General features: G+C 37.0%; 1 protein-coding gene across 1 annotated transcript; it reads right to left on the bottom strand.

Annotated features, from left to right (window-relative positions):
- Positions 1 to 1100: 1100 nt before the first annotated feature.
- On the bottom strand, positions 1101 to 1676 carry LOC118349691. Its single transcript, XM_035695221.1, has one exon. It carries the CDS (start codon positions 1674 to 1676, stop codon positions 1101 to 1103), a length of 576 nt encoding a protein of 191 aa, XP_035551114.1.
- Positions 1677 to 22709: the final 21033 nt, after the last annotated feature.

The raw sequence follows: 22709 nt of genomic DNA, 5'->3' as shown, positions 1-22709 counted from the left end.
CAAACCTATCCAACCTCTCTTTTGTAAAAGATTGGTCATAATGCTTATTAGACCAAGTAAAACCATTGCCAGAACAGCCAAGGTCCCCTAGTCCACAATCCTCCAACACCTCTCTAAACAAATTTATTGGACTCTAAGCACTTCTCTTACCCCCATCTTTTCCTCCTGCCACAATATTTCATTAAAATCTCCCCCTACACAACAAGCAGCATCATTAGAGGGCTTTAACTTCCTTAATAAACCCCAAGAAAGACATCTCCTACCTGTCTCAGGATTACCATAAAAACCAGTAAGAGTCCAATCTCTTTCCCTTTTATCCCCTTTAACAAGAACACTAATATGCTAATTTGAGTAATTAATCACCTCCACTCAACTCCCCTCTTTCCAAAGCATCACAAGACCTCCTTTCCTCCCAACAGAATCCACAACCAGACAACCCTCCATACCTAGTCTTCTCTGCAATCCTGCAATTTTATGAGCTCCTAGTCTTTATTTCACAAACAAAAACCAGAGCAGGCCTCTTCTCGTTAACCATATGGCTAAGGTCTTGAACTGTCCGAGGGTTGCCAAGCCCTCGGCAGTTCCAACATAAAGTTTTCATAATGCCAGGTGGTGCTGCTCAGTAGCCACCACCCCTAGCCTATCCACATCACAAACTAAAAATTCATTACCTCTCATCCTCTTCCCATCCATCATCATTTCACATTCATCTTCCCCAGGTTCATAGTTTCTTTCAAAGCAAAAAGAGAACTAGAAAGCTTACCTACCTCAGGCTTAGCTCGTGCCCTTCTCTTCCATCACAAGGATCTCTTGCTTTCTTGAACTTCTTCCTCTACATTAGGACTTTTTCTTTCCAACTGCACCTTGCTTTCAAAACCAACCTCCTGGCCATCATTTTCACAATCAAATACATCTAGCCTTTCTTTGCTCACCACGTTCAATGTAACTGTAGATTGTAACTCCAAACCACCACTCAATTCCTCCCCTTCATTTACAACTTCATTTTCCATTCTTCCCCTTTTTAACTCCTCTCCCTTATCCTCATTATCACCATTAGTCCTTGACTTTTCCTTCTTTTCTTTATTAAACTCGCTCCCTTTCTAATTCATGCCCTTAGCATTGCCTCTTCTGGTTTGAGGCATAGCACTCAGCCAAGCACCATATTGACCAGAATTCCCTTCCCCTTCCTTACATCCATCCTTCTCATGCATAATCCTTCCACAATTAAAGCAAATCCTAGACAGTTTCTCATACTGAAATGGCACCCAGCTAGATCTTCCCTCCACAATAATGGTTCTTCCACGAGCTAAAGGCCTTCTTAAATCACACTCCGCCTTCACCCTCAAACACCTCCCCCAAGCCACACCATCCTCTTGTACATCTACCTCCATAACCTCCCCCAAAGATATTCCAATAACCTCTCCCATTTTCTTGTTCATATAGCTCAGAGGTAAATTCAGCATTTGCACCCATAGACAAGTGTGATCAAAATCAAGCTGACTAGGCTGCCTTTCACCATCAAAATCCTTAAGAACAAACAAAAGATTATCAAACAGCCATAGACAACCATTAAGAACTCTCACCTTATCTCTTCGATTGACAAAAGAGATAACAAAGCATGTATTCCCAATATCATGAAATTCTAATGGTTTACCAACGTTCCACACCTTCTCCATCATCGATCAGACAATATCCCTTCCAATCCTATGATCCAAAATCACTCTCCCAACCAAACTTCTTTCGCCCTTCGATTTCGTCAACCCTAACACATCCTGTTTAATTTCAATAGGACACTCCTCCTCGTCGTTCAGCTTCAACCTCCTCCACACATCCTTCATTTCTTCCATCGCACTCCTCTGCTTACTACGCAAGCAAAGAGATCCTCTCTTCCTCAGTAGAGGAAGATGACTAACGACTTCACCTCTATCACTTTCCAGAAACAGAAAGCAGTTGAGAGAATACTTACCAGTTTTATCTAAACAGGATTTTAATTGGTATTTTGCTTAAAAGCAATGAGTAGAATTAAGGTAGAATATTATTTAAACTAAACTTTAGTTTATAAAATAATATTCCTTCATCATTAATAAATGATGAATTTCTTTTAATATCTTTAAAAGAATAAAACCATTAAAATAAATTAGAGTTCTCAACATAATTCAAATCTCATAATATTTAAATAACTGAAATCATTTTAATAATAATATTAAAATAATTTCTGACAATTATAATATTTTTGGAACTCTTCAAAAATATTATAATTGTCTTATTTAAAATCAAACTTAGTTCAATAACATTGGAAATACCCCATATAAATATTTCCAGTGCATTTAAAACACTAGGCATACTTTAGAATTCACATAATATCTTTAGAAATACGCCATCGAGGTTCGACACGCATAACGAGGCTCGCAGTTGCTGGAGAGAAAGGCAGAGTGTTACATAATTTCCGTCTTCAAAATTTGCTTACGTCAGAAGGAAGGAGTGGGTGTTACAAAGATCTACTCCCAAAGGAGGATTTTGATTACATTACTAAATCATCCATCAAAGTAAAGTTGGAATAAATAATTTGTGTGTCAAGTTCTACTCCTAAAAAATGATTTCGATGACACTACTAGTTCATCTATTAAAATATAGTTAGAGTGAATACTTTGTATGTCAGAGTTTACTCCCAAATGAGAGTTCTAGTGATATAGATAGTTCATCCATATAATTTAAAGTTGGAGGGAACACTTTGTATGTCAGAGTTTACTCTCAAAGGACAGCTCTGGAGATATAACTAGTTCATCCGTATAATTTAAAGTTAGAGGGAACACTTTGTATGTTAGAATTTACTCCCAAAGGAGAATTCTAATGATACAACTAGTTCATCCACAAAATTTAAAATTGAAGGGAACATTTTGTATGTTGGGGTTCACTCCCAAATGAGGGATCTCGATGACACTATTAGTTCATCCATAATAGTTTAAATTCTGTTGTTGTTTATCAGTATTGAAGTCAAAGCATTAATGTGATTAAAATGTTTTTCTTGGAGTAAGTATACAAATATCTTTACAAGGTTTTCTGTACCAAATGGACTCTAGTTTAGGGAAATATAAGCATGTCAGATTTTCACCAAGGTCTTGTTTGGGAATGACTATAGTTCTAGACCCTCTTTCAATTATTTTAAGTCTAAAACCAATTAGTATTGAGAATAGTGGTAAGGGTCAGAAAGGTATAATGTTTAAGAAGATGAAATGAATTATTACATATCAAACTTTGAACTTTAGGAATGGAAATGATGAAATCTTCTTATTTTGTACACAATGGTTTACTCCAGATGCATCATTATTTTATTAAAGTAATAAGATATGAATAAGTTGGTAGCATGATTGTTAGATTGATTTTGTTAATTTGTTTTGAAAAACAATTATATCTTTTGGGAAAGGAATGAAATGATGGTGATGAAAATATAAGAATTGTATCGATTGAATTTTGAAAGAAACAATGATACATGAAGGTTTAGGTGCCCTAAGCATAAGACATGATTCAAATGGAAGGGTAAATCTTTTTTCTATATAAGTTTCGAATAAGATCTTATACATGTTTATACATTCTTTTTAGATTGAACTCGAGAGCAAATGTTCATATGTATTCTGTCTGTATAAGTTTCAAATCAAACTTTATAAATATTGATACTTATTTAGTGGTTGAACTCGAGTACAAATGTTCAAATTTTTAAATTGTTTCAAAATGCCATTTATGTTTGTTCCATTTTTCCTTCCAATAAAATTTTTATTTGCCTTCATAATGGTGCTTTTGTTAAAAAAATTTCCTATTCATTGATGAGGCATGTGTTAGAACCAAATGAAAAATGATTTATGAAAAATTTTACAATTTGTTGGATAGAATTTGAAACATAATCTGTGACATAAAAGACTGGAGAATATTTCCAAGAAAAGTTATAGAGATTAGTAAATAAAATATTTTCCGCATTTAGATTTTCTAATCTCAGGATGTGTGTTGATTTATATAAAAGGAAAACAAACCAAACATGTCAAGAAAAGATGGTACAAAGAATAGAGTTTATTGGGATAATGCATATAGACACATGTAAATCTTTTTATCTGTAATGTTTGATATAATTATTTCATTACTTTTATAAATATTTTCATGATATGAATGTATCTATTTGCTACATGAGAAGTCTCAAGCCATTAGTAATTTTGAAGTACTTCTCATGGGAGGAATTACAGTTAGATAGAAATGTAAAAACCATTGAATAGGATTAAAGTGGTGTCATGAAAAATATAAAGAGTTGGGCTATAATTCTGACCTATTTCATTAATTTCTTGAAAAATGTAGTAAAACTCTTAAAAATGATGGTGTAGGACTTACATCGTGTTCTCAATAATGTAGCCTTAATTATTTATTTTTGAGTTATGGATTGATATACATGTATGGATAGCCAAATTAAAGTAATACTTTATAACCCAAATGAATGAAAGTTGCATCCTATAATACTTATTGAGTACATTATCATTATTGATTACTCAGATATATTCAAATGATCTAAGTTGTATTGTTTCTATTTATGGTTTGAATTTTGAGAAAATTGAAGTGTCAAATTTCTTATGGTTGGCAAAATCAATGAGAGTATGGAAACTAGAGATGTGATTGTCGTGAAGTGCATTCTTGTACTTTTAAAAATTCTTGTAGCTTTCTTTTATGATTATCTTAATGATAATATGGAAAAACAAGCAAATGATCATCCACCACATCAAAGAAGCACCATTGTAGAATTGGCCATAGAGACATCAGAACAGGTAACCTCTTGTAATCTTCTTGATTTGCTATTTGGTTAGGCTACATGGTGTATTTTCAAAATTTGAATGTGATATAGAAACAAATAAAAGTTTACATGTGTTTTCACAAATTATTGAAATAAATGATTCTATAACAGATCAATCCATAAAAGAGTGATTGAAATCCATGGATGAATGTAAGTCTGTAATTTCATTTAAATTGTCTGAAATATATGAAAAGTCGAATGGCAATGGGTCTTGGAGACAAAATCTTCACTTTAAGGGCAATGTTGAAGACATAAAGTTAGACTTCTAACTAAGGATTTCACTCTGAAATGAGCATTGATCAGAGAAATTTTCTATTAAACATTAAAGAACTCATTAATGATCACTATGACATTAATAACTCATTATGGTCTAGAGTTACATCAAATAGATATGAAAATAATTGTAGAGTGAAAGTTTGAAGTCTACTATAAACGAATAAAATGGTTACTTAGAAAGGTAATAAATTTTTTTAAAAAAAAAAATTGGTATCTGAAATTTGATAATACCAATACTATTTTGGAAGTAAGAAAAATATTTATTGTTAATGTATATACCAGTAAGTCAATGGGAGTATATTTATATTTATGGTCATGCATATATATGACTTTTGGCAAGTATGAATTATGGTTTGTAGTATGGCACTAAAATTATGTCTCTAAAGAACTTTAAAAATGAAATTTATGAACGAGATATCTTTCGTAATTGGGATTGAATTTTAATACCAAGACGATGAGTCTTAGGATTATCACAATATAGTTGCATAAAGTTTTGAAAGATTTTACATGTACAATTGTTGTTCAATAGATGATTTAAAAACAAAATGTGACATGCTCAGTATTTTCAGTGTCCTCGAATTGATTAGGTTGTTAAGGAAATTTTGTATATGATTGTTATAATAAATCTGATGATTGCACAAACTTGTATAAGGTTGAATATTAGTTTTTCACTTGGCATTTTTGGTTGTAGCCAAAGTAACCTGAAGATGTTTGACCCAAAATCTGTGAAAAGAGTGCAATATTATTTGCAAGAAATTAAAAACTATATTGTTGCCTTAAGAAGAACCAATACTCTTAAGGTAACTGGATATTCAAATCCTATTTTGTGGGATTACTCTAAGGATGAAAAATATAGTTATGGTTATGTATTTTGCTATCTAGTAGAGTTATTTTACGGTAAAGTATAAGGCAAATCTCTTACTGCTTCATAGAAATGGAGTTTGTGGTTCGATTTAAGGCCACAATGTATGGTATCTGACTGTGAAAATTTATTTTAGTATTTGGAATTGTTAACTTATAGCCAAGCTACTAAGAAAGTATTACAAGAATTTCTCAGAATATTTTTCTTTGAATGATATGTATTTAATGAAATTTTGAATATCTAAGTGTCAAGGAGAAAGTACAGCAACAAATATGTCCATAACAATAGTGTTTTAATGATTATACTCTAAAGGCCATGTTGAAAAGATGGGTCATATGCTTATACCCATTATGTGAATATGTTAAAGAGATCATTGATATGCTGAGTATTTTGTTACTGGACATTGAAAGATATCTATTATGGTTGTTTCTGTTTTTTTGTCTTTCCACTTTATATGTACATTGAATGGTGTGGGTTAATGATAACAAAATAATGTCTACAATAGACATGAATTGGAACCCAAGGTATTACAGTATTAGCCCTAATTGTCCCAATTAAAGATCATATTAAATTAAGTTACTGGTGTTGTGGTACATAGAAGAGAATTTGTTGGTTATATAACAAAGGACCGCCACGACTCGCATTGGTAGCTGGTTTGACATTGATATTACGAACTAATGTAACGTATTCTGAGCTATGAAAGTTTTCTAAAAATGAACTTGCGCAGTATGGTAAATTTTCTATGATAAATCCATGAATGGAAAATAATATTTTATGGACGTATGGGTCAAGTGCGAGAATTTAAGAGTTTTATTTAAACTCTATATCCCACATAGGGCTGTAAATGAACCAGTCTGTTCGATAGCCCGCTCAGTACTCGCTCGGTTAAACTCGAATCAAACTTGACTCGTGAAAAAAAACTTGTTCGTGAAAGCAAATACCCGCTCGAATTGTAAATGACACATACTCGACAAAATTCAACTCGACTCGGCTAAGGCTCGTTAAGGCCTGCTCGTTTATGCTCGACTTGACTTGTTAGCTCGACTCGATTAAAAGTCATTCATATATTGAAAATTATATATATATTCACTTATGTATATATAAATATACATATATCTATGTATTAACTAATAATAAAAGCATACCATTTTTATAATTAAATATATAATATGTAATCTGATTACTTATGTCTATATAGTGATTATATTTCATAAGTATATTTTATAATTTGTATAATAATTAGTCGATCAAATTTAATAATTTCATATACTAGTATGTGGGAACCATATATAAAATAGATATATGCTGTCATATTAAGTGTATGTATTAATAATATATGTAGGCATATAATATATTTTTATTTTGGATAAATATCAACTAGTTAGATATTAATTATTTATAAAAATTTTAATTCAATAGATGTTCTACTTGTTAGTTGTATAAATTCAATATTATATTTTAATTTTTTTAATATATTGATTATTAAATCTTATTCAAAAAGTTAAAAAATAAACAATTCGGTCTCGAGCTCAAGCTCGGCTCAGCTCGACTTGAACTCGTGTGTGGGATGAGCTCGAGTTGAAAGTTTAGCTTATCTAGTCGAGCTCGAACAAAGAATCAAAAAAGATCTCGGGCTCGGCCTCGAGGTCGAGTATTTTGAGTCGAGCTGAGCTCGGCAAGCCAAAGACCGGCTCAGCTCGGCTCGATTATAGCCCTAGTCCCACCCACCCACACACCCATCTTGATAGAGTTTGGAATAGCTCAAAACTTATCAGTTAATAGATGAGTTATAATGGGATAAGAAAACTCCTAAGAGATAAGATTAACTCTATATCTCTAATCATAGTCAAACACAAAGTTATAAATTTCTTGATGGCCAGAAGTTTATAAATAGTAGGGTTCTCACCTATAACATTATTGTGCCTTTAGCCATCGGGAGATACTCGGAGGTAAAGTTGTTAAGGTGATCATTCTCTTATAGTCAGTTCAGATTCTTTATCACACTGTAATGGAAGGAGGTACACTTTCTAATTATTATTACTTTACTATTGTGGATTATAAAAAATCAAAGATCCAATTATTAATATTCATATTAAAATATTTAATAACAGCACCCAGGTCCAACCAAGGTTCAGGCCATCAAAACCCAAGCCAAGTCCTTAGGAACCGTAGAATTTTCCCTCTCCTTTTGTTTTTTCCCTCCACTTCCCAAATTTCTTTGCGCCCCAACAACGAGTATGCCACTCTCTCTACACGTCTCCTCTGTGACCGCCACGCCAGCCTCTCATCGCTGTCATGCCAGTAAGTTTCTTTTGTCTCTCCAATGTTTGTCGAGTTATTAATTTATTTTATTGGATTATTTCATTACTAATCTTATAGAGGATTTTATTTTCAAAGTAGGTGCACTAGAAACAGAGATGTTGGTACAAAATTAATAACAGAGGCAACAATTTTACACCCGTGGTAAGGTCAAGAATGATGTATAAACAAAATATCATGCCAAAGGTTTTTAGATGCAACATTTCATATAAAAAATAGAGTACTAAGCAAATACATGTGATATATGCATATGCAAATTTTCAGATTCATAATGGCGCTTTTTTATACAGGTTTTAATAAAATGTCAAAATTACTCATGTCTACACTAGTCATGATAAAATATTTTTCTTTTCTTTCTTGGATACAATGAGTTATGTAGAAAAATGATCGAGATTGCTTGTGAGGGCCCATAAATTTTCATATGAGTGCTTATTTGCTTGCCTTTTAATGTTGTTTTTTGTTGGACTTAAGTGGTGTGAAAGGAGAGAAATTTTGGCCCAGCCCGTGTGTGAGCCCAGCCCTTGAAAACCCACCCCCCAAAACTACGCCGTTTTGGGGGAATGGAAGTAAGAAACCCTATGTGTTTCATCTTATTCTTTTCCCGCCTCTCTCCACCGAACAAAGACATTCCCCCCTCTTTCAGTTTTCTTTTCTTCTTCTTCTCTTCTTCATTGCTGCCCACTCATGAGCTACTCTGCAGCATTCCCGTCATCACCATGTCGTCACCACGTGTGAATCGCACGCATCCCCTCCTCCTCTTGCCACCACTGTCCCTCTGATGTTGTACCCACGCTTCGCCGCATCTTCAACCTGTGAGGCCATCGGCTTGGCTGCAGTGTTCTTGTTGTATCCCTTTTGGTCTCCTTCACGTCTTGCTCGAGGCCTGGCCACCACCCCCTGCTACTACCGCCTCCCTTTTCCCCTATCCATGCGCTACTATAATGGACCCAAACTGACTTGTTTGAGAAGTCACTCTCCAGAATTAGAGAAGAAAGGAAGAATGAAGTAGAGAGAGAAGAGATGAGTCTGTAAAATGAATGCATTATCCGTTGGGAACTTTTCCCTCCAAGTTCTCTATTTATAGTGAATGTTTGAACAAAACGACAGTGTTTTAACAAAGACTTATTGCAGTTTCAATAAGTAAAATGATTGCATTTATAATTAATAAGAAGAAAAAGACATTAAACGACAACGTTCCATTAAAGGAATGAAATTTTAATGAAATTAATTCTGCACAACACAACACTGTTCTAAGCTTCTCCTTCACAACTAACTATCAACCACCTTCCCATTTCTGACTTATGAACACAACATAGAAGGCTCCATCAACATGGCACCTTGCCCACCTCCATCTTGCCATACCGAGACTGCAACCCTTCCAGTCTAGCACCTTCTCAACCCATAACACACCCTTCCCCTTTAAAGCACCTTGCCCATAAGGTGAGGGAATTGTTGCTTAAGCTTCCAGTAAGGTTCCCATGTGCAATCTTCCAGTCCAGCACCTTCCCCATTGAATCAAGACTTCCACCATTACCCTATTGTCCTTCTTGACACTTCTTCTCTCTATAATTTTCTTAGGTTGAGGCCTTAACTCCCTTTGCAAATCAACTGGGGGTAAGGTAAAGAGAGGTGTAAATTGGTCCCCATTTTTTCTTTTTCAAGACAGAAACATGAAAAACTGGATGTAAGCATGAATCTGAGGGTAAACATAATCGATATGCCACTTTGCCAATTCTATGAGTGATCTGAAATGGCCCAAAATATCGAGGTGAAAGTTTAAGATTCCTCCTGACTGCCACATATTGTTGTCTATAGCGTTGGAATTTAAGATAAACCCAATCTCCCACAGAACATTCCCTGTCAGTCCTACGCTTGTCATAATAAAACTTCATTATCTCTTGAGCCAGATATAAATTGGACTTGAGTGTAAGAATAATCTGTTCTCGAGTCTATAATAATTGATCCACTGTCTAATTTGAAGTCAAACTAGGAATGTGAGCTTGAAGCCTAATTAGAGGAACCCCATAAATAGCTTCAAATGGAGTTAGCTTTGTGGAAGTATGGAATGTAGCGTTATACCACCATTTAGCCAATGAAAGCCAATCCACCCATAGCTTTGGTTTGTCACCAGAAAAAGATCTCAGAAAGTGTTCAAGACAGTTGTTGACAGCTTTTGTTTGGCCATTAGTTTGGGGGTGATAGGCTAAAGAATATAAAAGATTAACTCCCTGCAATCTAAAAAGTTCTTTCCAAAATGAACTAGTAAATGTTGAGCCACGACCAGAAACAATGGTTTTAGGTAAACCATGCAACTTCAAAACATTATTAAAGAACAATGAAGCCACTTGAGCAGCTATAAATGGATGTTTCAAGGGCATAAAATGGGCATACTTTGATAATCTGTCCACTACAACCATAATGACGGAATGCTATCTCGAAATGGGCAACCCTTCAATAAAATCCATTGATAGGTCAGTCCATATTTGCTCAGGAGTAGGTAAGGGTTGTAAAAACCCAGTTGGAAGGACATTTTGGATCTTATTCCTTTGATAGGTTTCACATTCATTAGTGAACTGCTTTACATCATTCTTGAGACCAGGCCAATAAAATTCCAGTCTTGGTGTATGCAAACACTTTTGAAAACTAGAATGACCAGCAGCAGGACTAGAGTGCAAGTAATTCAAAATCTGTTGTTTCAAGGGCAGAGAATCAGGCACATAAATTCTGTCTTTCTTGAACAAAATGCCATGCCTCAGTTTAAATGAAGAATTAGAAGTAGGATCAAGCTGCAATGTAGTGATTAGTTTTTGCATATCTTGATCTGCATCATAAGCTACTTTTAATTCTGAGAGTCATGTTGGTGTAGGGTATGATAAAGGTGCTAGTTCCCCAAGTTCATTAACATGATCTTTGCTAGACAAGGCATCAGCCATCTTGTTCTCCACACCCTTCTTATATTCAATTGTAAACTCATTGCCAAGGAGTTTAGAAAGCCATCTCTGTTGTGCAATAGTGCCAAACTTTTGCTCAAGTAAATATTTAAGGCTATGGTGGTCAGTTTTGACCATAAAAACACTTCCCAAAAGGTATGGTCTCCATTTCTTAACAACTAGCACTAAGGCTAGGAATTCTTTTTCATAAGTGGAAAGAGATAAATTTTTTCCCTTCAAAGCCTAACTCAAAAAGGCAAAGGGTTTTTGGTCTTGCATCAAAACTACTCCTACACCAGTTGCACATGCATTACATTCAATCACAAATGCCTTGGTGAAATCAGGTAGGGCAAGTACAGGAGGACTCGTGACAACAACTTTCAAGTCATTAAAAGACTTAGTAGCAGAATCTGTCCAAGCAAAAGCATCTTTTTTTAACAAAGATGTCAAAGGGGCAGTAATCTAACCATAGCCCCTAATAAATTTTCTATAGTAACCTGTCAAACCTAAAAAACCTCTTAACGATTTCAGGTTTTTAGGTATTGGCCAAGTAACCATAGACTCAAATTTTCTAGGATCTGCCCTCACTCCCTCTTTTGAAATCAAATGCCCCAAATACTCTATTTATTGGCATGCAAATCTACACTTCGTGTAACACCCCATCCCCGAGGGTCCTGAGAGTAAACTTATATTACCTGATAATCAACTCCAACATTACTAATACTCTTCCAAAAGCTTCAAATCAAACATAAACACTTTAAATTTAATTAACCACACATACTCGTATATAAAATCCTCAATACAGTAACCCCAAAAAATTACCAACTTCTCTACATGTCACTTAAACTCACATTTCAACAATATAATTATAAAAAATCACCAATACTCATCGAAAACTTTCTATTCTTAATCCATTATTCTTAAGTCATCTCACACAATTCTTCATAGTCTTGATCCTCAACTGAAATATCCAAAAATCATCTGAAAATATTGGAGATAAGAGGGGGTGAGTTATCAACAATTTAGTAAGCAAAGAACATATACTAGTATGCAAACATGAGCATTTACAGATTTCAGAGTGCAGAACATAACACTTTATTTTCAAAATGCAAAGTCAGAACATGATTTCAAAAATATCAGAGCGAAAGTTCAAAAATATTCTTATTCAAATTCTTTTAGTATAGCATAACTAACCGCCATCGTACCAGAGCATCATATCACATTAGAGGTCATGTTTAACCCCCGTGGTAGGGTTGTGCAAACTCCAGTAGCTAATCGAGTAGAAACAGAATGTCAATCTTCCCCTTATTTATCCTCGGAGCCCCGAGTGTGTACACAGGAAAGATCACTAGAAAAACCACTTTGTTTCCAAAGTGGGTGCACCAGAAACAGAATAGTTTGTACCAACCCAAACAGAAGCCACTATTAGCACCCGTGGTAGGTCAAATAGATCACCATCCACAAACCACATCCAGATTCAGAGTTTTCAGAAATCACATCATATCAAAGTACATAACATCTTTGGAACAGAATTTTCAAAACACACAAAACATAATTTCATACACAAACTTTCATATTTGCTCTCTTTTGCACATTTCGGAAGCAAAATGCAAAATAGCTCATGTCTACACTAGTCATGCCAGAAAATATTTATTCTTAAACAAAATATCATGAGTAATGTAGAGCAAATAACTGAGGTAGTTCAAATCTCTTTTCATAAAAAAACATGCATATTTTCAAAAATCAACCTCAGCCCATTTTATTTTTTATGCAAATCTAGCATAGAAATCCCGCTTACCTGGATGAGTTAGCTTTTCAGAATTTTCCTCAAAAATGTCGAGTCGACTATAAATCGTCACCTATAAAAATAATCACGTAATTTCTGTAAGTTTTCAATCAATCACGGATTTCGATATTTAAGCCTAAGCTTCTTAAATAACCTATTTTAATTCCTCAAAACTTAAAACCTTCATAATCTCAATATCCATCATAACCCACGTCAAACAGAAAACACCAATATTTAAACCCGAAATAGCCAACAAATCTCATAACATAAACCAATCACACAAACAACTCCATCATCCAATCCAACCGGCCCCCTTACTCTTTGGACTTAGTCCAGCACAACCAACCAGTTCATAGTAAATATGAGTTAGCTCGAAAATACATTTAAATCTTAAAAGTTCTTTGGAAAAATACTTACAATGCTATAATATAATTTTTGAAAGATTACGGAGGTGCTAGAAGTGGTGGCACAGCAATGGAGTACAAAATGCACTGTGGTAGTGGGTCTCAAAAAGCTACTTTTGAATGGGGAGAAACCAAGACTCGAGATTGATAGGGAAGGGCTTAGGGATGTCGGTGAAGCCAATAGTGGTGTTGGTTGGTCGTGGGTGGCGACATAGACGGTGGTTGAAGACTAAAATGTCCAAAATGGAAATGTTGATGAATGTGCTTCACCGGTGGTAGATCGGGGCTGAGGATGGGTGCATTAGGTTGCTAGGAGGCCGAGGATGAAGTGGTGAATAAATGGTGACTAGAGGTGGTGTGACGGCGGCGCTGGAGTTAATAGAACGCCATGGCTTCAAGCCGTGCGTGGAGGAGAATGCCGGCAAGTGAGTAGTTGAAAACCGGAGGGGGAGGTCGCCGGAGGGTGGGGAACGTCGTGGGCTGGGTGGTGTAGCCGGATGGAGGCGCACGGTAGTGGGCTGGGGAGGAGAAGAAAAATGCATGGGGTGAGGGAGAGAGAGGCTTGTGCGCACTAGAGGAAGCAGGGGTTCCAGAAGAAAAAGAAAGAAAAATAAAGAAGAAAAAGAGGAATGAGAAAAAGAAAGAGGAAAAAGAAAAATGGAGGTTAAGGTGCAATTCTCACAACTTGGGTCACAAAATGATCCAACGAGAATTATTTCAAAACAATAAATTTAAATAAAATAATTAAATCCAACAACACAATAATTTTAGAACCCACAAACAACTAATTTAAATTAAGAGAAATTTAAATGCAAAACAATAATTAATATTAATAAAGCATAACAAAATAATTTTCACAACATAAAAAAATCATAAAATAAACCAACAAGAAATCCAATAAATTTTAAAACAAGAGAACTAATATTTAAATTAATTAAAATAATCATTCAGTTAAAATACACTAAAATACGGGGTGTCACACTTCGACTGCTTAGCATAAAGTTGTTGATGCTGTAATATTTGCAACATAGTAGATAGATGAGCTAAATGAGATGGCATATCCTTGCTGTAAACTAGTATGTCATAAAAAAAGACAATGACAAACTGTCTAAGGAATGGTTTGAAAACTTCATTCATGAGGCCTTGAAAAGTTGAAGGGGTGTTAGTAAGACCAAAAGACATTACAAGGAACTCATAATACCCTTTATGAGTTCTGAAAGCAGTCTTATGAACATCCTCATCCCTCATGCGTATTTGATGATAGCCCTTAAGATCCAATTTAGAAAAAATTGTAGAACATGAAAGTTCATCCAAGAGCTCATCTACAACGGGAATGGCTTATTTGTCTTTAATAGTGACTTCATTTAAGGCCCTATAATCAATGCACATTCTCCGTGTGCTATCAGACTTCCTGACTAGCAAAACAGGAGAGGAGAAGGGTGATTGACTAGGCCGAATAACTCCAGAATTTAAGAGCTCTTTAACAATTTTTTCAATTTCTGTTTTATGAAAAAATGGATATTTATAGGGCCTAACAGTAATAGGAGATGTTCCCTGCTTCATGTTAATCTTGTGATCGTGGGATCTATTGGGTGGCAACCCAGTAGGTTCATAAAAAACATCCATATACTACTGTAAAAGCTGCTGCACTTGTTCATCTTGCAAAGCTGAAGACTCACTGGAGTCACAAGCAACTAACTGCAGAAAGAATCTTTTGCTACCACAGACAAAGTTCTTAAAAGACTCATCATCATCAATAAGATCAGATTGAGGTACTGTCAATCCTTTCAAGGAAACTGTCTGACCAGCACATTGAAATTTCATATTCATATTCACAAAATCCCAGAGAATAGGGCTTAATGTAGATAACCACTGGATGCCAAGAACGGCAACACATCCCGCCAAAGTAAGAGTGAAAAAATCAACTGTGAATGGGATACCCTGAATCAACAAGGGCACAACCCTACATTTTCCAGTACTATTAATAAGCTGACCATTAGCCATCTTAACACGAATAATCTAGCCCAATTGCACATGCAACTTACACTGAGCAGCCACTACAGTATCCATAAAATTATGTGTACTGTCAGTGTCAATTAAAATCACCAACTTTTTCTTGCCAATATAAGCAATAAGTCTCATTGCCTTAGGTCCCCCACCTGCTACCATAGACTGACATGAGATAGAAGCTATCTCATATTCAACTTCCACAGGCTCAATGCCACTTCACCACTAACATCAGCATCCATTTCACAACTGGAATCATCAAATTCCATACCTTCTAACAGAAATAATTTTGGCCTTGCACACTTTTGACCTGGTTGCCATTTGTCATCACAGAAATACCAAAAGCCTCTTTTATGCCTTTCCACCATTTGAGACTCAGAAACCTTACGATAAGGAAGCTTAGCTAAAGGTCGAACCCTCGGTGTTCCTAAAATTGATGGAGTTTGTCCAGACTTCAACAGACTCGATTCTGGACTAAACTTAATCGAATCAGTAAGTGAATTTCTCTAAGGCTTCCTTATACTCACCACATATTGTTCTTGAATTTTGGCTAAGCCAAATGCATCATTCAAAGATGAAGGATTCAACATACTCACAGGTAGCCTAATCTCATCACGTAAGCCACTAAAAAAAAACTCAACTTATTCCTCTCTGACAAACCTTTAATACGATTGGAAATAATCTCAAATTCAGTTTTGTAGTCGTTAACTATACTAACCTGCTTGAGTTGAGTAATTGAATCCATTGGATCATAGTATGGAGTAGATCCAATTCGAATCTGAATAGCTTTGATGAAGTCCTCCCAAGAGTGAAAGGTTCCTGCCTCACTGGCATCTCCAAAGCTTCATCATCCATGTCAATAGAAGCAATGAAAATATGTTGACCATGAGGGACCTGGTGATACATAAAGTATTGATTCGCATGATAAATCCATGGTGATGGATTACCACCACGAAAGCGAGGAAAGTCTAGCTTAATTCCACTTGCAAAACCTATGTCCACAAGTTCTCTATTACACACTCCCTCCATGCCTTCCTCCATATCTTCGTTTCTGTACAGCTTTTGTTGATCTTGATTATCTCGATGTATGTTACTGGGATCCTCATAATCATGAAACGAAATCTTTGAGATTTGGTGTAAAACCTCCTAGAACTTTTTATCTTGTGCTTCTCTTTCCAATCTCGCAACCTCTTGTTGCTTCAACAATAAACCAATCGCATCTTCGATTTGTTTTTGTTGTCGATCCTGTTGCTGTTGTAAATGATTCATTGAATCAACTATTTGAGCATACTAACGCGTTCCTTCTACCATGGCTGATACCAACTGTAATGGACCCAAACTGACTTGTTCGAGAAGTCACTCTCCAGAATTAGAGAAGAAAGGAAGAATGAAGTAAAGAGAGAAGAGATGAGTTTCTAAAATGAATGAATTATCCGTTGGGAACTTTTCCCTCCAAGTTCTCTATTTATAGTGAATGTTTCAACAAAACGGCAATGTTTTAGCAAACACTTATTGTAGTTTTAGTAAGTAAAACGACTGCGTTTACAATTAATAAGAAGAAAAAGACATTAAATGACAACGTTCCATTAAAGGAATGAAACTAATTCTACACAACACGACGTTGTTCTCAGCTTCTCCTTCACAACTAAGTGTCATCAACCACCTTTCCATTTTTTACTTATGAACACAACTGTGATACCCCATAAGATATGGATAAGGGTAGGTGGTGTATGGGATCTCACATTGCTTGGGCAGGAGAAGTTCTAGCTCTTTAGAAGGTTCCATTGGGGCTCCAATTGTATCATTCACTAGTCATTTTGGAGTATAGGCCATGTGGTTTGGGCCTTCCATTAGGGAGTTACAAATGGTATTAGAGACTATCCCAACCAGAAATGTGGGACTTGAGCCATGCCACCTTCAATGGACAGGCTCGACGAGGACGTCGGGAATTTAAGGGGGCTAGATTGTGATACCCCATACGATATGGATAAGGGTAGGTGGTGTGTGGGATCCCACATTGCTTGGGAAGGAGAAGTTCTAGCTCTTTATAAGGTTCCATTGGGGCTCCAATTGTATCATTGGCTAGTCCTTTCGGAGTATAGGTCATGTGGTTGGGCCTTCCATTGGGACGCTACAACAACACGGAAGGCTCCGTCAATAGGGAACCTTGCCCACCTCCATCTCGCCATACCAAGACTGCAACCTTTCCACTCCAGCACTTTCTCAACCCATAACAGCTACACAATGAGTCTTCTAGCAACCACGTTTCGCACACACATACACACTACGGCCTCGTGGCCCTCCCCCATGACCTCCACATCCACCAGGCGTGCTCGATGGTCGCCATGGTGAGTCTTGTTGCGTATGGGTCTCTCGGCCTATGAATAGGGCCCAACTCCTCCCCTTCTTTTTCACCTCAAAAATCACCTTTTCTCCTCTTATTATCTACTCCATCATGCTCCTCAGCCTCAAGTCTTCCTTCTCGTGACCTTAGAAAAGTTTCCTCCCGATCATTGTCATGCGCCGCCAAGAGCTGCCGCACACAATCACCTTCCCGTGGTTGTTCGACCACCCCTGCCCTCCCTTTCCCACTCCCGTCATCCTATCCCCTCAAACTAGCCTAGCCGGTGAGCTAGGAGCCCTTTTTGTCACTACCCCACCGCGCTCCGCCATGAAATTCCCCTCTCCACCATCTATTCTGTCACCATTTAGCCTCTCAGTCGTAGATCCCCCTTATTCCCTCCAAATCCGCACTTGTTCTAGTGAATTGCTGCTGTCTCCGCTACGCCTTTGTTGTCGCTGCCACCGTTTGACTCTCATGCAAGCGCTTTTACGGGATCTCTTTGTCGACACGTAATTGTGTGTCCACACTGTAAGTAACTGTGTGTGGTTGTGGAAATTGGGTCATGCGCCGAATGGACGATGATATTATGTGTGTAGTTGGGTTTGTTAAACTGTGCAGTTTGTGAATGTTGTCATGATGTATATTGTTTGATGTGTATTAGTCATCAAATATACTGTATGTCATGCATCTGCATATTTACCTTTATTAATATTTGTTTTGATTATTTAATTGTGTTGTGTTATGCCATGTGGCATGATTTGAAATCTAGGTTTTTGTGTCTTGATAATATTTTGTGGGTGCATGCGTACCACAATCCCAAGCCAAGATGGAGCTCCTCTAGTTACTTGGGAGCATGTAAAACTGAGTGACATCCCTTGAGTTGTCGATGAGTGACAACGAGCTTGTACAACGCCCTCGTGTTGACTCCGTGGCCCTTAGCTAGTAGTGGCTAGAGGATGCCTAGTCACTTACGCACCGGGCACGGTGCTAAGCATCACTTGTTATGAAGTCACATGCAGGATCATTACTTGTGGTGTGACGAAGGGAGCCAGGGTGTGCGGATGGTCCCTAAGGGAGACCATGGTGCATGCGTAAATGAAATGATTGTATGGTTTATATGGATCATGACCCCAAGCCGAGATGGGGCATTATCTTGGTGGAGCTGCCTTGGTTACTCGAGAGCATGTAAAACTAAGTGACGTCCCTTGAGTTGTCGTCGGGTGACAATGGGCTCGGACGAGATGGAAACACTCTCGTGCCGACTCCATGGCCTTTCGCTAGTGGAGGCTAAAGGATGCTTGGTCACGTACACGCAGGGCACGGAGCTGGGCATCATTCATTACGAAGTCATACGTATGAACGTTACTCGTGGTGTGAAGAAGGGAGCCAAGGTGTGCGGATGGTCCCTAGGGGAGACCATGGTGCATGGGTAATAAATGGTTGTGTTTTGGGCCAAAGGGGTTTTTGGCGTGAGTGTTCTATCTAAATGTGTTATTTTAGGAAAGGGTGGAAAAATGGATATTGTGGTCTTATGCTTTTATCAAAAAATACTTTGTTGGTTGTATAGATGCATGATTTAATCTCTTGGTTGTTTCATGTTGATTACTTACTGATATTGTGAAATCTCATTGAGGTATTCCTACCTACGGTTTGTAGTCTTTGATGCAGAGAATGGGTACGAGTAGGAGGGATCGGCCCCACCTGAGGAGTGAAGGCTTGGGACTATACTCCTAGTTGTTGTTGGACCTTGTTTCATTTCCTTTATTTCAGCTGGATGACTGTATAATCCATTGCTGGTTTTTATTTTGGGTTGTAAAGTTTAATACTTTTTGGTACTTAGTTTTGACTGCCTTATATCTTTCCCTTGCGCTATTTTTGCTGCACACTTTTGCACATGTTTGCACAGACTTGCACATGGCGATGGGGGTCTGTGCTCCATGTGATCATTATCCCGGTATCACGACTTCTACCAAATCACACATGGGGGTTGAGGGCACCACATTGCTTCCAACGTTCTATAATAAAATAAGCAAGTTTTTTATAAAATCAACCTTAATCCGTTTACGCAAAGTCTAGCATAGGTGCATCTCTTACTTAACACTTGCAATGTATTATCTAAGCCTTGAACCCGAAATCTAGTGGTATCAACAGCTAAACAATAAAATATTCAACGACATATAAATTACTTACACAAGGACAAAACCAATTCAACTAAGAGAAATTACTCGATCCTAATGATAGAATAATGTAAGCCAATAAGCAATTGAGTTTGTAAACAACCCATAATTAACAATTAATTCATTATAGAGGCTCAGTCTTCTTAAAGTGCACAACTCGACCTCCAAAAATTACTACACTAACATTTAGCCCAACCTCCTCAAATTTCGTTAACTAATCATCACACACATGTCAAGCCACAACCCATACTTTTAAGTCATAAGAACCTTATTCCTGACATGTCAAATAAGCCAACAATCAACGCACATGCTCCAAAGTAACTTAAAAAACTTACATGTCAATTCCTTCCTCAATCTCGAACATTACATTCAAGTGAACCTCCACACACCAACCCACTCTATATTCACAATCTCTACAATAGGTAGAAGGAAAATGCAAAAAGGGGAAGAAGACTTACCAAACGACATCATTTTCCTTTAGGCAAGCTAACTTCTTTCTTGGCCCGTGCCCTGGCTTAGGCCTAGGTGTTACATGATACTACCCCTCAAGATGGAGAATAAATGTAAAGAACTCTCATCTTGTCCATAGTGCTTTAGCTAGCACATCAGCTACCTAGTGCTGAGAAGGAATGTGAAAAGTCTTGATAATGGTATATTGGATCATGTCTCTAATGAAATGACAATCAATTTTGATGTGCTTGATCAATTCATGGAACACTAGGTTGGCAGCAATGTGTAAAGTTGCTTTATTATCCACAGTAGGTTCGCGGAAGAAGTATTCGACTTATGACAAAGAGTTCTATGCTAATGTTCGTTCCTTACACCATTGGAGTCATTATCTTCTTCCTTAGGAATTTATTCTCTTCTCTGATCATGAAGCTTTGAAGTACTTAAATAGCCAACAGAAGCTCAATAGCCGACATGCCAAATGGAGTGAGTTTTTGCAGTCATTTTCATTTCATCTCAAGCATAAGGCGAGTGTTTAAAACCAAGTGGCTGATGCTTTAAGTCATCAACATTACTTGCTTTCCACTATGCAAGTAAATGTTGTAGGCTTTGAAATAGTGAAGGAGCTATACAAGGATGATCCTTTCTTTGCAAAGGTATGGGAAGAATGTTTAAAGGGTCCTCATCATTCCTTTTTCTTACAAGATGGCTATCTATTCTAGGGCAACTGTTTATGTATTCCACACTGCTCTTTAAGGAATTTCATTATTATTGAAGCTCATGATAATGGACTTGTTGGACACTTTGGAAGAGACAAGACACTTGCTCTTGTTAAGGAAAATTTCTATTGGCCAAAGATGGAGAAGGATGTTATGCGACACTTGGAGCGTTGTAGAACTTGTCACATTGCCAAGAGTCATGGACAAAATATGGGGTTGTACACTCCACTTCTAGTTCCTAAGTCTCCTTGGGAAGACGTAAGTATGGATTTTGTTGTGGGTTTGCCTAAGACTCAAAGGAACAAAGATTCTATTATGGTGGTTGTTGATCGCTACTCCAAAATGGCACATTTTGTTCCTTGTAATAAGACACTTGATGCTTCTCATGGAGCTGATCTTTACTTTCGAGAGATTGTCAAGCTTCATGGTATTCCTAAGACAATCACTTCAGATTGAGACACCAAGTTCACGATTCATTTCTGGCATACTCTTTGGCGAAAACTTGGAACTAATCTTCAATTTAGTTCTACTTGCCATCCCCAAATAGATGGTCAAACAGAAGTTGTCAATCGAAGCTTGGGAAATTTGTTGAGAAGTTTTGTGGGAAAAAAATATTAGACAATGGGATCTCTTGTTGGTACAAGCCAAGTTTGCTTACAATCAATCCAGAAGTCAAACTATTGGTCATAGTCCATTTGAGGTGGTCTATGGATAAAATCCCATTAGTCCTCTAGAGTTGGCACCACTCCCTACTACTGAGCAGTTTAGTGGAGATGCAGAAGAGAGGGTGAAGTTCATTAAAAAGCTACACGAACAAGTTCGAGATCACATTCTCAAGCAAACTGAGAATTACAACAAGCAAGCCAACAAGCACCAAAAACCAGTAGCTTTTAAAGAAGGTGATTTTGTGTGGATTCATCTTCGGAAGGAACGTTTTCTAGGTGGACATCATGCTAAGCTTAGGCCTAGAGCTGACAGGCCTTTCAAGGTGCTTCAACGCATTGGAGATAATGCATACAAGATTGAGCTCCTAGGCGATTATGGTGTTTCAGCAACTTTCAATGTTTCTGATCTTTTGCCCAATTATGATGAAGAAGGAGAGCAAGACTTGAGGGCAAGTCCTTTTCAACCAGGGGAGCATGACACATAAGTGTTTAAGGATCAACCCAATGAATCCAATGAAGCCACTAGGCCCAATGACTCCAAAGACCAACACATTACCCAACCCATTGTCCAACACGTTATTTGAAACATCATTCTGTAAATATTCTGTATGACTTAGCCAGCAAGATATATCTCGTTGGAAAGCCACATGTATCTAGTTTCCAACGCATCAAACGGTGTGCAATTTGGAGTTTTCTAGAGGAAGTAATAAGGATTTTACTGAAGGGTGTGCAAGGCTGGTGGGATGTTGCGAATTTTCAGATTTTCTTGTCTTTTGGAATTCTCTAAGCAATAGTCTTTTGAAGTTCTCATGTCTTTTGAAATTACCCATGCTTGAAGGGTTGTTCCAAGTTTTCCTATATAAACCCCTTGATGCTAATGGAAAATACAGACTTGAGTTGATTACAAAATTGAGCTTTTACCTTATGAAGAAGTGCTTCTTCTTA

This window comes from Juglans regia, chromosome 10 (assembly GCF_001411555.2).
Source record: "Juglans regia cultivar Chandler chromosome 10, Walnut 2.0, whole genome shotgun sequence".
Lineage (NCBI taxonomy): Eukaryota > Viridiplantae > Streptophyta > Magnoliopsida > Fagales > Juglandaceae > Juglans > Juglans regia.
The sequence above is the reverse complement of the archived record's forward strand: the minus strand, read 5'-3'. Positions and strand labels throughout refer to the sequence as shown.